Source organism: Rhinolophus sinicus, chromosome 2 (assembly GCF_057876585.1).
Source record: "Rhinolophus sinicus isolate RSI-liver-muscle chromosome 2, RSI-T2T, whole genome shotgun sequence".
NCBI lineage: Eukaryota > Metazoa > Chordata > Mammalia > Chiroptera > Rhinolophidae > Rhinolophus > Rhinolophus sinicus.
In genome coordinates, this window is record NC_142502.1 from 102,923,873 (window position 1) to 102,938,350 (window position 14,478).

General features: G+C 39.1%; 1 protein-coding gene across 2 annotated transcripts in view; it reads left to right on the plus strand.

The window, feature by feature from the left end:
• The first annotated feature begins 745 nt into the window (after positions 1 to 745).
• STK38 (serine/threonine kinase 38) overlaps positions 746 to 14,478 on the plus strand; it is a 38,698-nt gene continuing 24,965 nt past the window's right edge. Inside the window, exons 1-3 of one of the 2 annotated variants that reach the window (XM_019738800.3) lie at positions 746 to 1,029; positions 4,944 to 5,079; positions 14,227 to 14,278. In XM_019738800.3, coding sequence (XP_019594359.2) covers positions 4,949 to 5,079; positions 14,227 to 14,278 — 183 coding nt within the window. In that variant the 5' untranslated portion in view covers positions 746 to 1,029; positions 4,944 to 4,948. The remainder of the gene's footprint in view (positions 1,030 to 4,943; positions 5,080 to 14,226; positions 14,279 to 14,478) is intronic. The other variant, XM_019738799.3, reaches the window with a different exon arrangement.

Sequence of the window (14,478 nt, forward strand, 5' to 3'; positions counted from 1 at the left end):
GAATGAGTGACAACCCAAAGGCTAGTAAACATGGGACCTCTTTATCCCAAGGGATGGTACAGACTGAGGGGTTGGGTAGCGGTGAAAAGCAGGTTCACGTGTGCACACTGGAACGCTCACCCAGTAGCCCATGTCCAAACCTAGGAGACCTCGCCAGATCTCAATGTAAGGCATGTTAATCATTACTTAAAGGAAGAGTAGATGGGGCCAAGGGCTCCAGCCGACCTAGTGCTCCAAAGTTTGAAAATCACGGGAGGGGCGGAGGACGACGACTACAAAAATTGTAAAATTTCACAGAACTAGCTGAGAGCGGGCACGTGCTCATATACACGCACAAATGAGTGTATGCTGAACTGGTTAAATCCGAGTAAGGGCTATAATCTAGTTAATTGCATTGGTCTAGTTAATTGCACTGTGCCAATGTCAATTTCCTGGTGTTGATCATGTAGTATAGTTATGTAAGATGTTGAGGGAAGTTGGGTGGGTGATGGGTATACGGGACCTCTTTGCACGAATTTGGCAATTTTTTGTGAGTATGTAATTATTTCAAAACAAAAAGCAAAAAACACAAAACACAAAGGGAACTCCTGCAGCCCAGCCCACTCCGGGACCGCCCCACACCCCACACGCCTGCCCTCACCTCTCTGCTCCGGTAAAACCCGGAGGAGTGTAGGCAGGTGGGGCGCGGCCGCGCACGCGCAGTCCTGAAGTCCCCCGCCGCGTCTCCGGGAAGTCACGCTTGCGCAGTCTCGGCCCCTGGCCGCCGCGCCAGCCCCTCACCGCGGCGGGGAACACGGCTGCCTTGGCCCCTCCGCGCTGCCGTCTTTTCCGGCAGTTGGGGCTCTTCCTGTTGTCCTCACCCGCAACCGCCCCTCGTCCCTACCTCAGAGCCCCTCACCCGCCCCCTCCCCTCGTCTGGCCGGTTGGCTGCTGCCGCTGGGGCTTCGCCTGTCCGCACGTTGAGACCGCCGGCCCGGCCGGCGCCTGCGGCTGTCCGCCGCCCCCTGCCCTGCCTCCCTCGGGGGTCTGGTGAGTGTCCTGCTGCCTTCAGTCCATCCCAGGCGTTTCCCTTCATCTCCGCTGCCCCCGACTCTTTGGGGACTCTCTCCTTCCCAAGTGCGCCCTCTTTCCAGCCCTGTCTTCTCGGTTCCTCAGCCGCTCTCGTGTGCTTTCTGACAGTCCCCCTCCTCCCGGTCTCCTCGTCGGTCCTCCCCATAGCCTGTCAGCCCCAGGCTCCCCACCCCGTCCTTTCTCTTTCTTCGTGTGCAGTTGGGGTGGGGAGCCAGGCTCTCTCCTTTCCGTGTTGCCAGCTTTGTCTGCCCTCCGCCTCCAGTCAGTCCCCTTCTGGATCCCGCTCATTTCCAATTTTCACCTTTTCTTTTTTTCTGGGGTCTAAGAACCTGAGAGCTGTTGTGTGAGGCAGAGATGTCGAAAGCCCACCTTGGGGTGTGGTGACTTTGAGTCTGCTCCTTCCCCCATGGGTAGTCTTAGGGTGCTGGACTTCAGATAACTTAAAATCACAGGAAAATATAGTGAAGACTCCCGCCCCCCTCCTTTTTTTAAAAGAAGAGAGTGGAAAAGGAAAGTCACTAAGGACTTACAGCAAAGTCTGGGTCAGAAAGTGTGTAGAGAAGTGTGTCTGGGTCAGAGGCTAGTAGAGATATCAGATCTCCCAGTTGCACTTTGAATTGACTAAAAGACACAAAGAGAAACTTCTTTGTGAAATGTGCAGAGGAAGGTTGGTGTGGAGGAGACCGGTGCTTCTGTCCCTTTCAGCTCACCTTGGTTCTGAATTAGAATTAGCCAGGCAGTAGATGTGGGTGCCCTAAACATCAGACAACCGCAGTGACAGGCTCCCACCCCAAACATTAGATATTAGCTTCCTCATAAGAGGAGGAGAACGCTGCCCTGCAGCCCCGTATAGAAAACCATTCCATGTCCCAACCGTGTCCCCATCACACATACATATTCTCAACTCCTAGTAATGGTCATAAACAATGAGTGTTTTCCTTGTAAACCTTTTATAAGGTGCTCACTAATCGCCTAGCATTGTGCATGAGATGGGGAAGGACATGAAAAGGAGTCTAAGACAAGGTACTTGCTTTCCAGTGGCTTACAGTTTAATAGAAGAAATTAGATAGGTGACTCTTACGGAAAAGGAATGGTTTTCATTTGATCGCCTTTTACGATTGCTGTACCTACCCGTGACTTATTAGGGTCACATTCTTTCGTTAAATGTTTTAAACTTTTAAAAATTTCTCACCTGCCTATTATTCCCTAGTTCTGCAGAGATGGAGGATGAAACAAACAGGACCAGGGCTTCCTATGGCCTGTAGGTCAGGGCACCAAGGCTTGAATGATCAAAAACAGGAGGGAAAGCCCTGTCTTATAAAAAAGTGCTTGGTTGGCCCAGTAAGCCTAAAAATTGCTAGATGGCAGGAGTAATTGTATCTTTTGATGAAAGGTTATTAGAATTAGGCTATCTGTTTTATGAGTGAAGGAAGAGGTGGAGGAGGAAGTTTTGAAGAAAGGTTAAAAGGGAAGGCCAGCGCAACCTTTGCCTTACATTAGAGACTGTGTGTGAGGGCTGAAACCACTGTGCTAGACGGTTGGCCTACTGTGTGAGCATCTTTGAGTGCACTGAATTGCCTGTTGTTGATCTTTTTAAAAGTTGAGTAAGTCATGCCAGTGACTCAAATGGGTCAAACTTCCTCCCCCCAGTTTTATATATCCATCAATGTATGTAATTTTGTTCTTTTAGCTTTATTGGCAACTCAAAAATCATTAACTTGCTCAACTTACATTTATTAACCGCCTGTTATACAGAAGGTACTTTTTGTCTCAGGCTTAAACGCTCTCTAGTTGTTGTATTTTTAAGTGGAAGTGATTTAAGTTGTTAAAATATATAAAGGGTCTCCAGAAATTTTCAGACAAGGGAGGAGTACAAAGTGCTCACTTGCTTCAGAGTTGTTTTTAAATCTGGTTTTAAAATTTCTTCACTAAACTTCGAGTGCATGTGGTTTTCATTGTGGGTGGAGGGGGTAAGGGCTGACAAATAAGGAACCACACCCAAGCTTTAGAAACCGAACAGAGGGGTTTTTGTGTTTTTTAAAAAATTCTGATATCCTAAAAACACTTGCGTTTGTTTTGGTATTAGCAGAAACTTTCCATAAAAAATAGCATTTTATAGTAAGGTAGAGCTGAATTAAATGTCTTGAATTTGTGATTACTGATCATTTTGGCACATCATAAATCAAAATGTTTGACTCTGAAGTAGAGTCTTGATTTTGAATCTCTGCTCTGAAAGGATTATTCTTTGTGTTTTTCGCTGAGTGTCACTTTATAAATTTGTTTAATGTTAAGTCTTTTTATTAGTAGTAACAAGTGTTTGCACATTCTTTAAAAGTCTTAATCTATAAAACAAAAAAGGTGAGATATATTAAGGGGAGAACCTTCAGAAAACTTCATAAAATGCACTGTGTTTGAAAATGGATCTTGGCCTCTCCTGAGTTTTACTCAGCTTTATTTTGGGATGAAAAGACAGACTTAGAGGTAGGTTGTGTGGAAGGAAGGCATGACAGGATAAAATATTGAGCCTTATTGCCAGTGCTGGAGCAAGTCAAGGTTGGTGAGCCATCTGGCAAAGTGTGACAATATAGGTTGGCAAAAATTTCTGGGGAAAGTGAGATTTAAATTTAGGAAAAAATGTTCTATAAGCTATTGAAAGCTTCTTGGTATCGGTTTTCTCATATGTAAAACTAGAAAGTTAAGGTCCCTTATTTTTAAGGTATCTTCCATCATTAAAATTATGATTCAGGTTTTTTCTTTGTAATATTGTTTCCATCGTAGGTCTTTATTTTGACTTGTAAATTCAAATAGACAGTGAACATTTATTAAATGTCATAAGACATATCAGTATATATATACATATAGATGTACATTTGAGTTATAGAATTTTTTTAAAATTCTGTAGAAATTGTAAATTTAAAAGTTATTGGTAACTTAATGGTAATAGTACACGCTCATTGAATAAAATATAGAAAAAGTGGAAAGCATAAACAAGAATAAAATGATCTATTGTATTTTTACTGCCTAGAGTTAAGCCGCTAATAACATTTTTATGTATGTATTTCTAATAATTCTGTGCACGTATAGTAAACACACAAATAAAATTGAGCTCATGGTATACGTTCTGTTTTGTAACCTGTTCTTTTCACTTGGGTTGGAAACATTTCCCCTGACATTAAACATTTGAACATATTTTCATTGTCTGCATATAATTCATTATAAGACTTTTTCATAATCAGTTCTGTTGTGCATATTCAAGTTATTTCTAGTTTTCCTTTGTTTACAATGCTGCATTGAAGCCTCTTGTGTATGAATCCTTATAGGTCTTTGATTTCTCCAGAGGAGATTTGTAGATGGCAAAGAATTATACTGTGTCTATATTATGTAGTCTTAATTTACACATATGGTATTGTGATCATGTTTTCTTCCTTTTAAAACATACAACACTGTTTTAAAGATCTATTCATGTTACTTTTAGGTACAGGTAGATTTGCTCCTGACTGCTGCATGGTATTTCTTTGTATGCATTCACAGCATTTTTATTTATTTCCTTACTGAATTGCCTCCAACTTCTCATAACACAAATGATGGCATGATGAGCATCCCCTGCAGTGCACATCCTCTGCATGTCCCCTTAAGAGCCTGTGTGACAGTTACTGTAGGCGTTTTACCTAAGGATGGGATTTCTGGGTCATAGTGCGTTAATATATACTTATTTTCATCAAGTATTCTGTTTATCTGGCTTTTGTTAAATATTACTTGTTTATCCTCTGGAAAAGTTGTACCAATTTACATTCCTACCAGTAGGGTAGGGGCACACGTAATTGGTGTATTCTAACTCCAAAACTAATATGACTTCTTTTCTTTGTATCTAGCAGCCATGGCAATGACAGGCTCGACACCTTGCTCCTCCATGAGTAATCACACCAAGGAAAGGGTGACAATGACCAAAGTGACACTGGAGAATTTTTATAGCAATCTTATCGCTCAACATGAAGAACGAGAAATGAGGTAAAGAATTTTGTTTGAGAAAATTGTGTCATGGTTTTGATATTTATGTCTGTTATTGTAAAACACATTCATAATATCATTGATAGGAGACAAGAATAAGAGCAGCCATGTTATATCCCATTACAATGGAATGACAGTGTCATTGATTCCCAAAGTCCACTTATTTCTACTAAGTGAATAACACAACATTTTATGATAGTATAGAAAAATTAATTGGGCCAAGTCCTGAGTTTATCAAGGCAGTGAGTTGTAATGGAAAGAACAGTCCTTATGTAATCAGATTTGGGTTTAGAATCGTGCCTTTAACATTTAGTAGCTCTATGAGGCTGTAACAGGTTTTTAATCTTTCTGTGTATCAGTTCCCCGATCTGGAAAATGGGGATAACACCTCTTGCCTTGCAGGATTGCTGTGGGGATTAGACACAACACGTATGAGTACCCACCATAGTTCTTCACACATAGTAATCACTTAGTTAATGGCGGTAGTAGCAGCTATTAATCTAGTGAATACCATTCATGTCATAGCTCATAATGAAACTTTTTTTCCAACTTATGAAAATATTCAAAAATGTAGAAAAACGGAAAGAATTGTGTACAGTATATACCCATATATATTAGGTTGGTGTAAAACTAATTGTGGTTTTTGCAATTCTTGACCTTTTAAACCGCAATTACTTTTGCACCAACCTAATACATCATCTAGATTTTGCAGTTATCATTCGTTGTTTTATCACATATCCATCCTTCTATCCATTCATTAATCTATCTTAATTTTTTGCTGTACTTCATAGTATGTTGCAGATGTTAGTATATTTTACTTCTGAATACTTCTGTTTGTATAACAAACTAGAGTTCCAGTATGTATGTGGTTTTCTTTAAGGGAGTGTGAAATTTGTGTACAGTGAAATGCACAATCTTAAGGGTGACCATTCGATAAGTTTTGACAAATGCATGCACCTGTATAACTTAAACACCTATCAAGACATAAAATATCCCAGCAAGTTCTTTCATTCCTGGAAACACTCCATCAATCCCAGGCAACCACTGTTGTGATTTTCTTTCTACCATTGATTGGTTTTGCCTATTTCATACAAATGGAACATGTAAACGGATTCATATAGTAAGTACTCATTTGAGTAAGGCATCTTTTACTCAGCCTAATGTTTTCAAGGTACAACCATGTTGCTATTTTATCAATAATTTGTTCCTTTATATTGCTGAGTACCATTCTGTTTTCTGACTATACCTCCGTTTGTTTATACGGTCTTCTGTTAATAAACATCTGGGCTTTTTAAATTTTTGGCTATTTTCAATAAGTTTCTATGAGCATTTGTAGGTAGATCTTTTTGTGAACATTTGTTTTCAGTTCTTGGGTAAATATTTAGGAGTGGAACTGCTGGGTCATAAATATTATAGGTATATATGTAGTTTTGTAAGAAATTGCTAGTTCTTTTTCCAAAATATTACCAACAATGTATGAGAGTTCCAGTTGCTTTATATTTTTTGCTAACATTTGTGTTGTCAGTCTTTTAACTTGAGCTGTTCTTGTGGATGTTCAGTGGTATCTCACTGTTGTTTTAATTTGCATTTCCCTGATGATTAATGATGTTGAACATTTTTTATGTGCTTTTGGCCATTTCTGTATTTTCCGTTGTGAAGTGTTTGTTCAAATTTTTTGACTGATTTGTAGGAGTTCTTTATATATCCTAGATACTGGTCCTTTGTCATATATATGTTTTCCAAATAGTTTCTGTCAGTCTGTGGCTTTCCTGTTCATTTTTTTTTAACAATGTCTTTAGATGAGCAGACATTTAAATTTTGGTGAAATCTAATTTGGCATTTTTTTTCTTTTATAGTTATTGAAGTCAGTGGCCTCTAAGAAACCTTTGCCTGCTCCCAAGTTATAAAGATATTCTCTTATGTTTTCTTCTGGAAGTTTTATAGATTTAATTTTTACATTTAGTTCTGTGACTTATCTTTTTTTTAAAAAAGATTTTATTGGGGAAGGGGAACAGGACTTTTTTATTAGGGAACGGTGTGTACTTCCAGGCCTTTTTTCCAAGTCAAGTTGTTGTCCTTTCAGTCTTAGTTGTGGAGGGTGCCATTCAGCTTCAAGTTGTTCTCCTTTCAGTCTTAGTTGTGGAGGGCGCAGCTCAGCTCCAGGTCCAGTTGCCGTTGCTAGTTGCAGGGGGCACAGCCCACCATCCCTTGGGGTAATTGAAACCTGCAACCTTGTGGTGGAGAGGACACGCTCCAACTAACTGAGCCATTCGGGAGGCAGCTCAGCTCAAGGTGCCATGTTCAATTTTAGTTGCAGGGGGTGGAGCCCACCATCCCTTGTGGGGCTCAAGGAATTGAACTGGCAACCTTGTGGTTGAGAGCCCACTGGCCCATGTGGGAATCGAACCGGCAGCCTTTGGAGTTAGGAGCACGGAGCTCTAACCGCATGAGCCACCACGCCGGCCCTCTGTGACTTGTCTTGAGTAAAAAGTACGTGTGGTATGAGATAGGGGTTGAGATTTTCTTTTCCTTATAGGTATCCAGTTATTTTAACTCCATTTGTTGTAAATATTATTTCCCCCCATTAGATTGCTTTGACACTTTTGTTGAAAATTAAATACCATGTAAGTGTTTATGTATTTATGGGCTCTCTATTCTGTTTCATTGATCTATTTGTCCCTGTGCCAGTATCACATAGTCTTGATTACTGTAGCTTTATGGTAAGTTTTGAAGTCAAGTAGTGTAAGTCCTCAACTTTGTGCTTTTTATTCTTCTGTTTTTCAGGATTGCTTTGGATATTTTAGGTTCTTCATGTTTCCATATAAATTTTAGAATCAGTTTGTCAGGTTCCTACAGAAAAGGTTGTTGTAATTATGATTGTAATTGTACTGAATCTGTAGATCATTTTGGGGGAGAATTGACACCTTAGCAATATTGAATCTTCTGATGCATGAACCTGGTATATCTCTCCATTTTGTTAGGGCTTTAATTTTTCTCAGCAGTGTTTTGTAGTTTTTAGCGTGGAAGTCTTATGTGTCTTCATCCATTCCTAGTGTTTTGGAATTTTTTGATGCTATTGTAAGTGGGTATTTAAAATTTCATTTTCCTATTGTTTGCTGTAGCATCTAGAAATATAACTGAATTTTGTATATTGTCCTTATGTTCTGTAACTTGCTAATTATTCTAGTAGTTTATTTTTGTAGGTTCCTTAGGATATCCTATGTAAACAATTATGTCATATTCAAGTAGAGAGTTTTACTTCTTTCCAATGTGTATTCGTTTTTTATTCTTGCCTTATTGCATTGGCTTGGATTTTAGGTTGAGTGTTGAATATAAGTAGTGAGAATAAGCATCTTTGTTCCCAGTTTAAGGGGAAAAGCATTTACTATTTCATTGTTAGTTGTGATGTTAGCTGTAGGTTATTCAAAGATGCCCTTTGTAGGTTGGGGAAGTTTCCTTATGTTCACATTTGCCTGAGAGTGTTTTTTTTTTTTTTTTTAATCAAGAGTGGGTGTTAAATTTCATCAACTGCTTTTTCTGCATCTTTGAAATTATCATATTGTTTTCCTCAATTTTTTAATATGGTGAATGGCATGGACTAATTGTTGAATATTAAACTAATCTTGCATTCCTGAAGTAAAACCCTCTTTGTCATAATGTATTATTCTTTTTATATATTGCTGATTCAATATATTAATATTTTGATAAGGATTTTTGCAATCACATTTTTCTCAAGGGTGTAAATCATAATTTACATGGGATATATAATTTGACCTTAAATATGAAGATCTGTACGTGAAATAGCAAGATATGTTATAGCTGGTTGTTCACAAACAGACTGGTGCCTGCACATTACCCATTGTTAGCGTCATGGGGAATTCAAAGATAAATTTGCACAGTATATCTTTAGCCATGTGACACCTGTTGGAGATAGTTATTTTCAAATACAAACACTCTCTTGAAATCAGAACTTCTGACGCTATAGTTACAAAGCAAATACTTGTGAGTGTTGATTAAGTTACTTGTTTTATTTGCTAATAGTCAGTTGGTGTTCAATCCTACTGGCTCTGCCCTATGGTTCATCATTGATATATATCACATTTCCCAAGAATAAGGTGATACATAGATTTATTTACATTATTAAGTGTCACATTGTGATTTACACTAAGAATGCACACCCATTGATATCAAAATGGGTTGATATTAATGCTTTTTAAAATTTTGGATTCTTAAAATGGAAAGACATTCCGAAAGCTTTGGTAGTTTTGCTTTTCTTAAAGACCAAATTCATGAAAAGAGAGATATATAAGAAAATGTTAGATGTTTAAGAGGGTTAGAATGTTTGGTAATTTTTGTTGTTATCAAATCACCATTTTTTTTCATTAAAAAAAGCAGCAAATACCTTGAGCTTTTCAGAATCAACATTTCCTTGTTAATCTTTTTCATTTAGCGCCCTCTGTTTTAGGCATGAGTTGATATTTGGTTTTGAGTGTTTGATACAATTTGATAACATGATTTTAGGTTTTATTATTCCTAGAAAATTAAAAAAATTATAAAAGATAAACAGTGATTGGCAGGAGTTATTGCAGTAGTAAGTATTCTAAAATTAGAACTGTTCGATATGGGTTCTCAAGCTTTTTGATATCGTTGGGGAAACATAGACTTGCTGAATAAGCAGAATTTTAATGATGTGAGACAATTGATGATAAAGAAAACATTTTATTATGAGTATATGACTAATACATGGTTAGCGGTTTGAAATAAGTCCTGGGCTAGTAAATTTTGAGATCAGGTTGTAATACAAATTTTCATTTTGTTTGAATGTGCCTTGTCTGAAATCCTTTAACATACCTGGTATTTCTCCCAATTATATGCCATTTTCTCACTCTTCCATTTATAGTAGATTACATTTATAGTAGGTTGAAACAAAGGATTTCTGTAGTGGGAGATGAGACCAAAGCTTAGAAGTAGAAGAAAGAATAATCATTTGAAAATTGTTTGCTGTGTAAAGGTGGAGTATGAGAACATTGGGCAGTTTCATAGGAACTCAAGAACTTGCAGTCAGCAAGTTCTACAGATTGGATTCAAAACAATGAAACCCTGAGGCTAGCCCATCAGAGAGTATTGCAGAATGCCTGTGTGATGGTCTCCCGCCTGCCTGATGGTCTCCCGTTAGTGCTACTAGTAGTCGACTATAAGCTGAATCCATTCATGAGGGCAAGTTCGTCCTCTTTACTTGTGTTTTGCCTTTGATAGTGGACTCTATGGTAAGCTTCTCTAAGAACAGCAGTTCTCCTGTTTTCTCTCTTATGTGCTCCTAGGTACCCAGTAGGTATTGATAATTGCCTAGTTATTCATTAAAAATTAATGGTTTGGAAAGAAAAAAAATTAATGGTTTGGATAATTCAGAGCAGTATGAAATCAAAACAAGAAACTGGCACTTCCTCTTACAACTCTTCTGTGATGTTTAGTCCAGCTATTTTGCTGGACTAAAGCCACAAAAACCTAATAGGCAATAATACGTCTAATTTAATAGGTCTGCTTCTCCCCCTACCCCACCCCAAAATCAAATAAGAACTTTCCCACATTTTACCCTGAGAACAGCATGTTCTGCTACTCCTCTCAGGTGTTCTTGCCCAGGTTTTCCTAACTGATCTGGTGGTGAGTTGCAATCCGTAATTATTGAGCAAGTGTCAGTTTTATTTAAACCCCAGGGATGGGTAAGTCTAGACCTCCTAATGGGATTCACGGACTAGACATCACTCAAACCAAAGTAATTTGTTGAGATTTTTAAAAATCTGTGTAATATTAATTTTTAGGGTATTTCTTGAGAATTTTCTCAATTTTGATCATGGAGATAACAAGCACTGTTTATTTCTGTACTACTTTCTGTGGTTTTAAGTGTTTCATCAACAGAAATTATTGTCTACTCTCCCATAGAGTAGTCTGGCCATTTTGTTCCATCCCCACTGCCTCTGAATCAGGCTGTGCTAGGAGGGCAGCCTAAGTTAGGCTTAGAAAAGGTGGCTAATTACAAGTCGTAGTCATGAGTGGGTCTGCATATTTTGACCTGTTTTTTAAAAATTTCGCAACATACATTTTTAAAAGTTGCTATGTACAAAGCACTAATCTTAGAAGGAAGATTCAGATGAGGTCCCTGCCTTCAAAAGTACTTACTATCTCATGTGGGAAATGGGCTCACACAAAAATAAGTGGAGTTCATGGAAGGCCTTGCTGGTGTGAGGGTGGGTGTGGCCTGTAAGTGTGAAAGTGCCTGTCTCTTTCCCAGAGGTCGGTTGGAACATTGGAGCTTAGCGGAAGAACGACTTCACTAAAGGCTGGAGTCTTAGCTAACTTGGTGCTACGACCAGAGACAGGCCTGCTTTTCTTTTTCATTGTAAGCACTTTAAAACACACACACACACACACACACACACACACACACACACACACACAGATAGAAAGACTAATACAGCGAACCCCATATATTCATCCCTCAGATTCAGTAATTATCAGGACTTTGTTACATTTGTTCTATCTATTTCATTTTAGTTTTTCTTGTTTCTCTTCAGTGTTTTAAAGCAAATTTCAAACATACGTCATTTCAATCCTACGTACTTCAGTAGCATCTCAAAAAATATGGCCATTTTCTTGCTTAATCACAGTGCCACCATGAATCACACAAGTTACCAGTAACTCCTGGGTATCATCTCCCAGAGGAGGTCACTAGCAAGCCTCATTTCAGGCTGTGTTTGCTACTTTTGGTGTCTCAGGTCTTTGTTGACTTGGTCACAATAAAAATCAGCCCCCTGGATAATTCTGCGTGATAAGCTTTTTCTGGATAACTTCTCTAATAAAAGAATCTGATGGTGTTCAAGGAGTTGATTCTGGTAGCTTTACTCTCAGGCAGGTATTCTACTGAAACTAATTTAATTATACTTGCAATGAAGCTATGAAAACTTGGCTTGAATTTAGATTGAAGATAGAGTCAGAAGGAGCCGTCTTTGTGACACACATTGTGTGACAGCACGTTGGACTTCTAGCCCAGTCTGGTGTGGTCATTCAAAAAATATATGGTCAGAATGTTGCTGGAAAACCAGTTCTGGGTGTTTGTTGCAGGAAAGAATTCAAGGATGCCTTGGGTAAGGCACGCCAGCAGCAGATTTATTAGAGAAGGATAGTACGCGCTCAGGATGGTGAGAGCAGGCCGCTCCGAGGAGAGCAGCTGCCCTGCAGAGAAGCGGGGTTTGGGAACTGCTTACACTTAAAATGAAAGGGTGGACTATTCAGCACGGGTAGTGTTAGGTATTCCTAGGCAGGTGCCTGCTGACCACTCCTTCCCATCGGGAGGGGGCATTTTGGTCCTTATTTGGCCCTCGGGGACTGTCCTGGTGACACAGGGGTGGAGGTTTTTCCTGGCTGTTGGGCTAATAGCATTATAATCCATTATAATCAGCTAAAGTTCACCTAAAGTGGCAAGGTGGCGCACCCTGGACCCCTCTGGGCCACTGAACTCCAGTTCTGGCTGGATTGTGGTGGACTTTATCCTTAGCTGCCAACCATGCTTCCTCCTTCCTTTTTCTCCCCGCTCCCTCCAACCCTATTCTTCCTGCCTCTGGTATGAAGAAGGTCTGATGGTATTTGATACTCAAGGCACAAAAAGAGCTGAGCGTGGTTGAGTTCTTATAGTTCTTGCCATTATGTTAGTTTGTCTCTTCTTACTCTTCCCTACTTCTACTATTTAATCACTAAAATGGAATTAATTTACCCTCCTGAAACTACCAATAGCACAGCTTTCTCCCTCCAGTATAAGAGCACACATAGGCATATCCCAAAATATTCTGACAACTAGAAGAAAAGTGGGCAGACTGGGAGCTATGTAGGTGCTTTCTTCTTTCTTTTCACTTCCTGAGAGTTTGGACACACATTCTTACTGATCATCTGACGCTGTGGATTTGTAAAATGATTTCTAACAATATATTCATTTTAACTAAATACTATTAATGCAGTAAATATTCATTGACCAAAGTGAAACTCATTATTTTTCCATGTTCCTCTCTGTGTTTCCTATCTTGGTTAGTGGTCATTATCCTCCCACACAAGAATTTCTAAGACTTTTTCCCTTGACTCCTACTGCCAGCTGGTCATCTTTGCAATGGCTCTGTCCACTCCACTCTCGGTTTCCAGCCTTAGTTCCAGACCTTGACTGCACATCTGAATACTTAACAAAGCTTTTAATTTGCCTCAATCTGTCAGTTGCTTTTCCTGCCAGTACATTAGCTTGTCACAGCTGGCTGCCGTTCTAAAATAGAAAGCTCATCACAGCATTCCTTTGTGCACAGGCCCCCCATAAGTTCTGAGTTGTGTACAGACTAAGAGCCAGCCCTCACACTCCGTGCCTTGCTTTCTGTGCCCTGTACTTTCATTCTCCCTGCCCTGTTCACACTGCCTGTCATCTGGAATGCTGATGAGTGGTGGAGGGGAGATTCCAGCCCTCGTGCTTTCATTTGCTATGCGGAATAAGTAAAGGTTATATGGAATTGGCTGTAAGGAAGTTTTAATTATTTCTTTTTGTTTTATCAAATCTGTATGAGACTGTAGATAAAAAATATTCTTGAATGCAGTTTCTAAAATTCAGTACTCCAAGGATATAGTGTCCTTGTTTTGATAGTGGTACCAGCACCTTTTTTGGATCATTTTCCTCCCTTGAATCTCCAAATTCTGCCTTTACCTTTGTTGTTTCTGACTCTGCCTGTGGCAGGGAGGAGGAGGAAGATGTAAAAATAAAGGAAGTAGATTTCAGTCAGGAGAGGGAGAGAAACAACACCCTGATAGAGGCTGTTGTTTGAGGTTATCAAACACCAGCTGTTCTGTGGTTTGTTGAGGAAATACACTAGTGCCAAGAAAGAAAAAGAGAGACACATTTCCATTTTGAAATAAGATTCTTTGTTGCATTAATACTTATACAATCTTTTTCAAAATGTAGAACTAACAAAGAGTGGGAATCTTTTCACTTGTCTTAGTAACTGTAATTTGTTGCTTTAATGAGGCCTTTTGAGATTTGCCTGTTTTTATCATTAAAAAAATAATTCTTATGTTTAGATAGACTTTCCAAAAATTTATTCAAACGGCTTTATTTATTTTTAGGCAAAAGAAATTAGAAAAAGTGATGGAAGAAGAAGGCCTAAAAGATGAAGAGGTAATTGAAATTGGAATTTTTTTCCTTGAAACCCAGCATGGCAGGTCATATCGTGTTCAGCTAATTGTATGTGGGGGAAGAGTTTTGGCTCAGTAACAGAAACTTACGAGAGCTGGTGCGCTTCTGGATTTAGGTATTCATACAAAAGGAGAAGTTAATTATTAAGTACTCAGGAGAGGAAGACTTCTCTAGGCACAGTT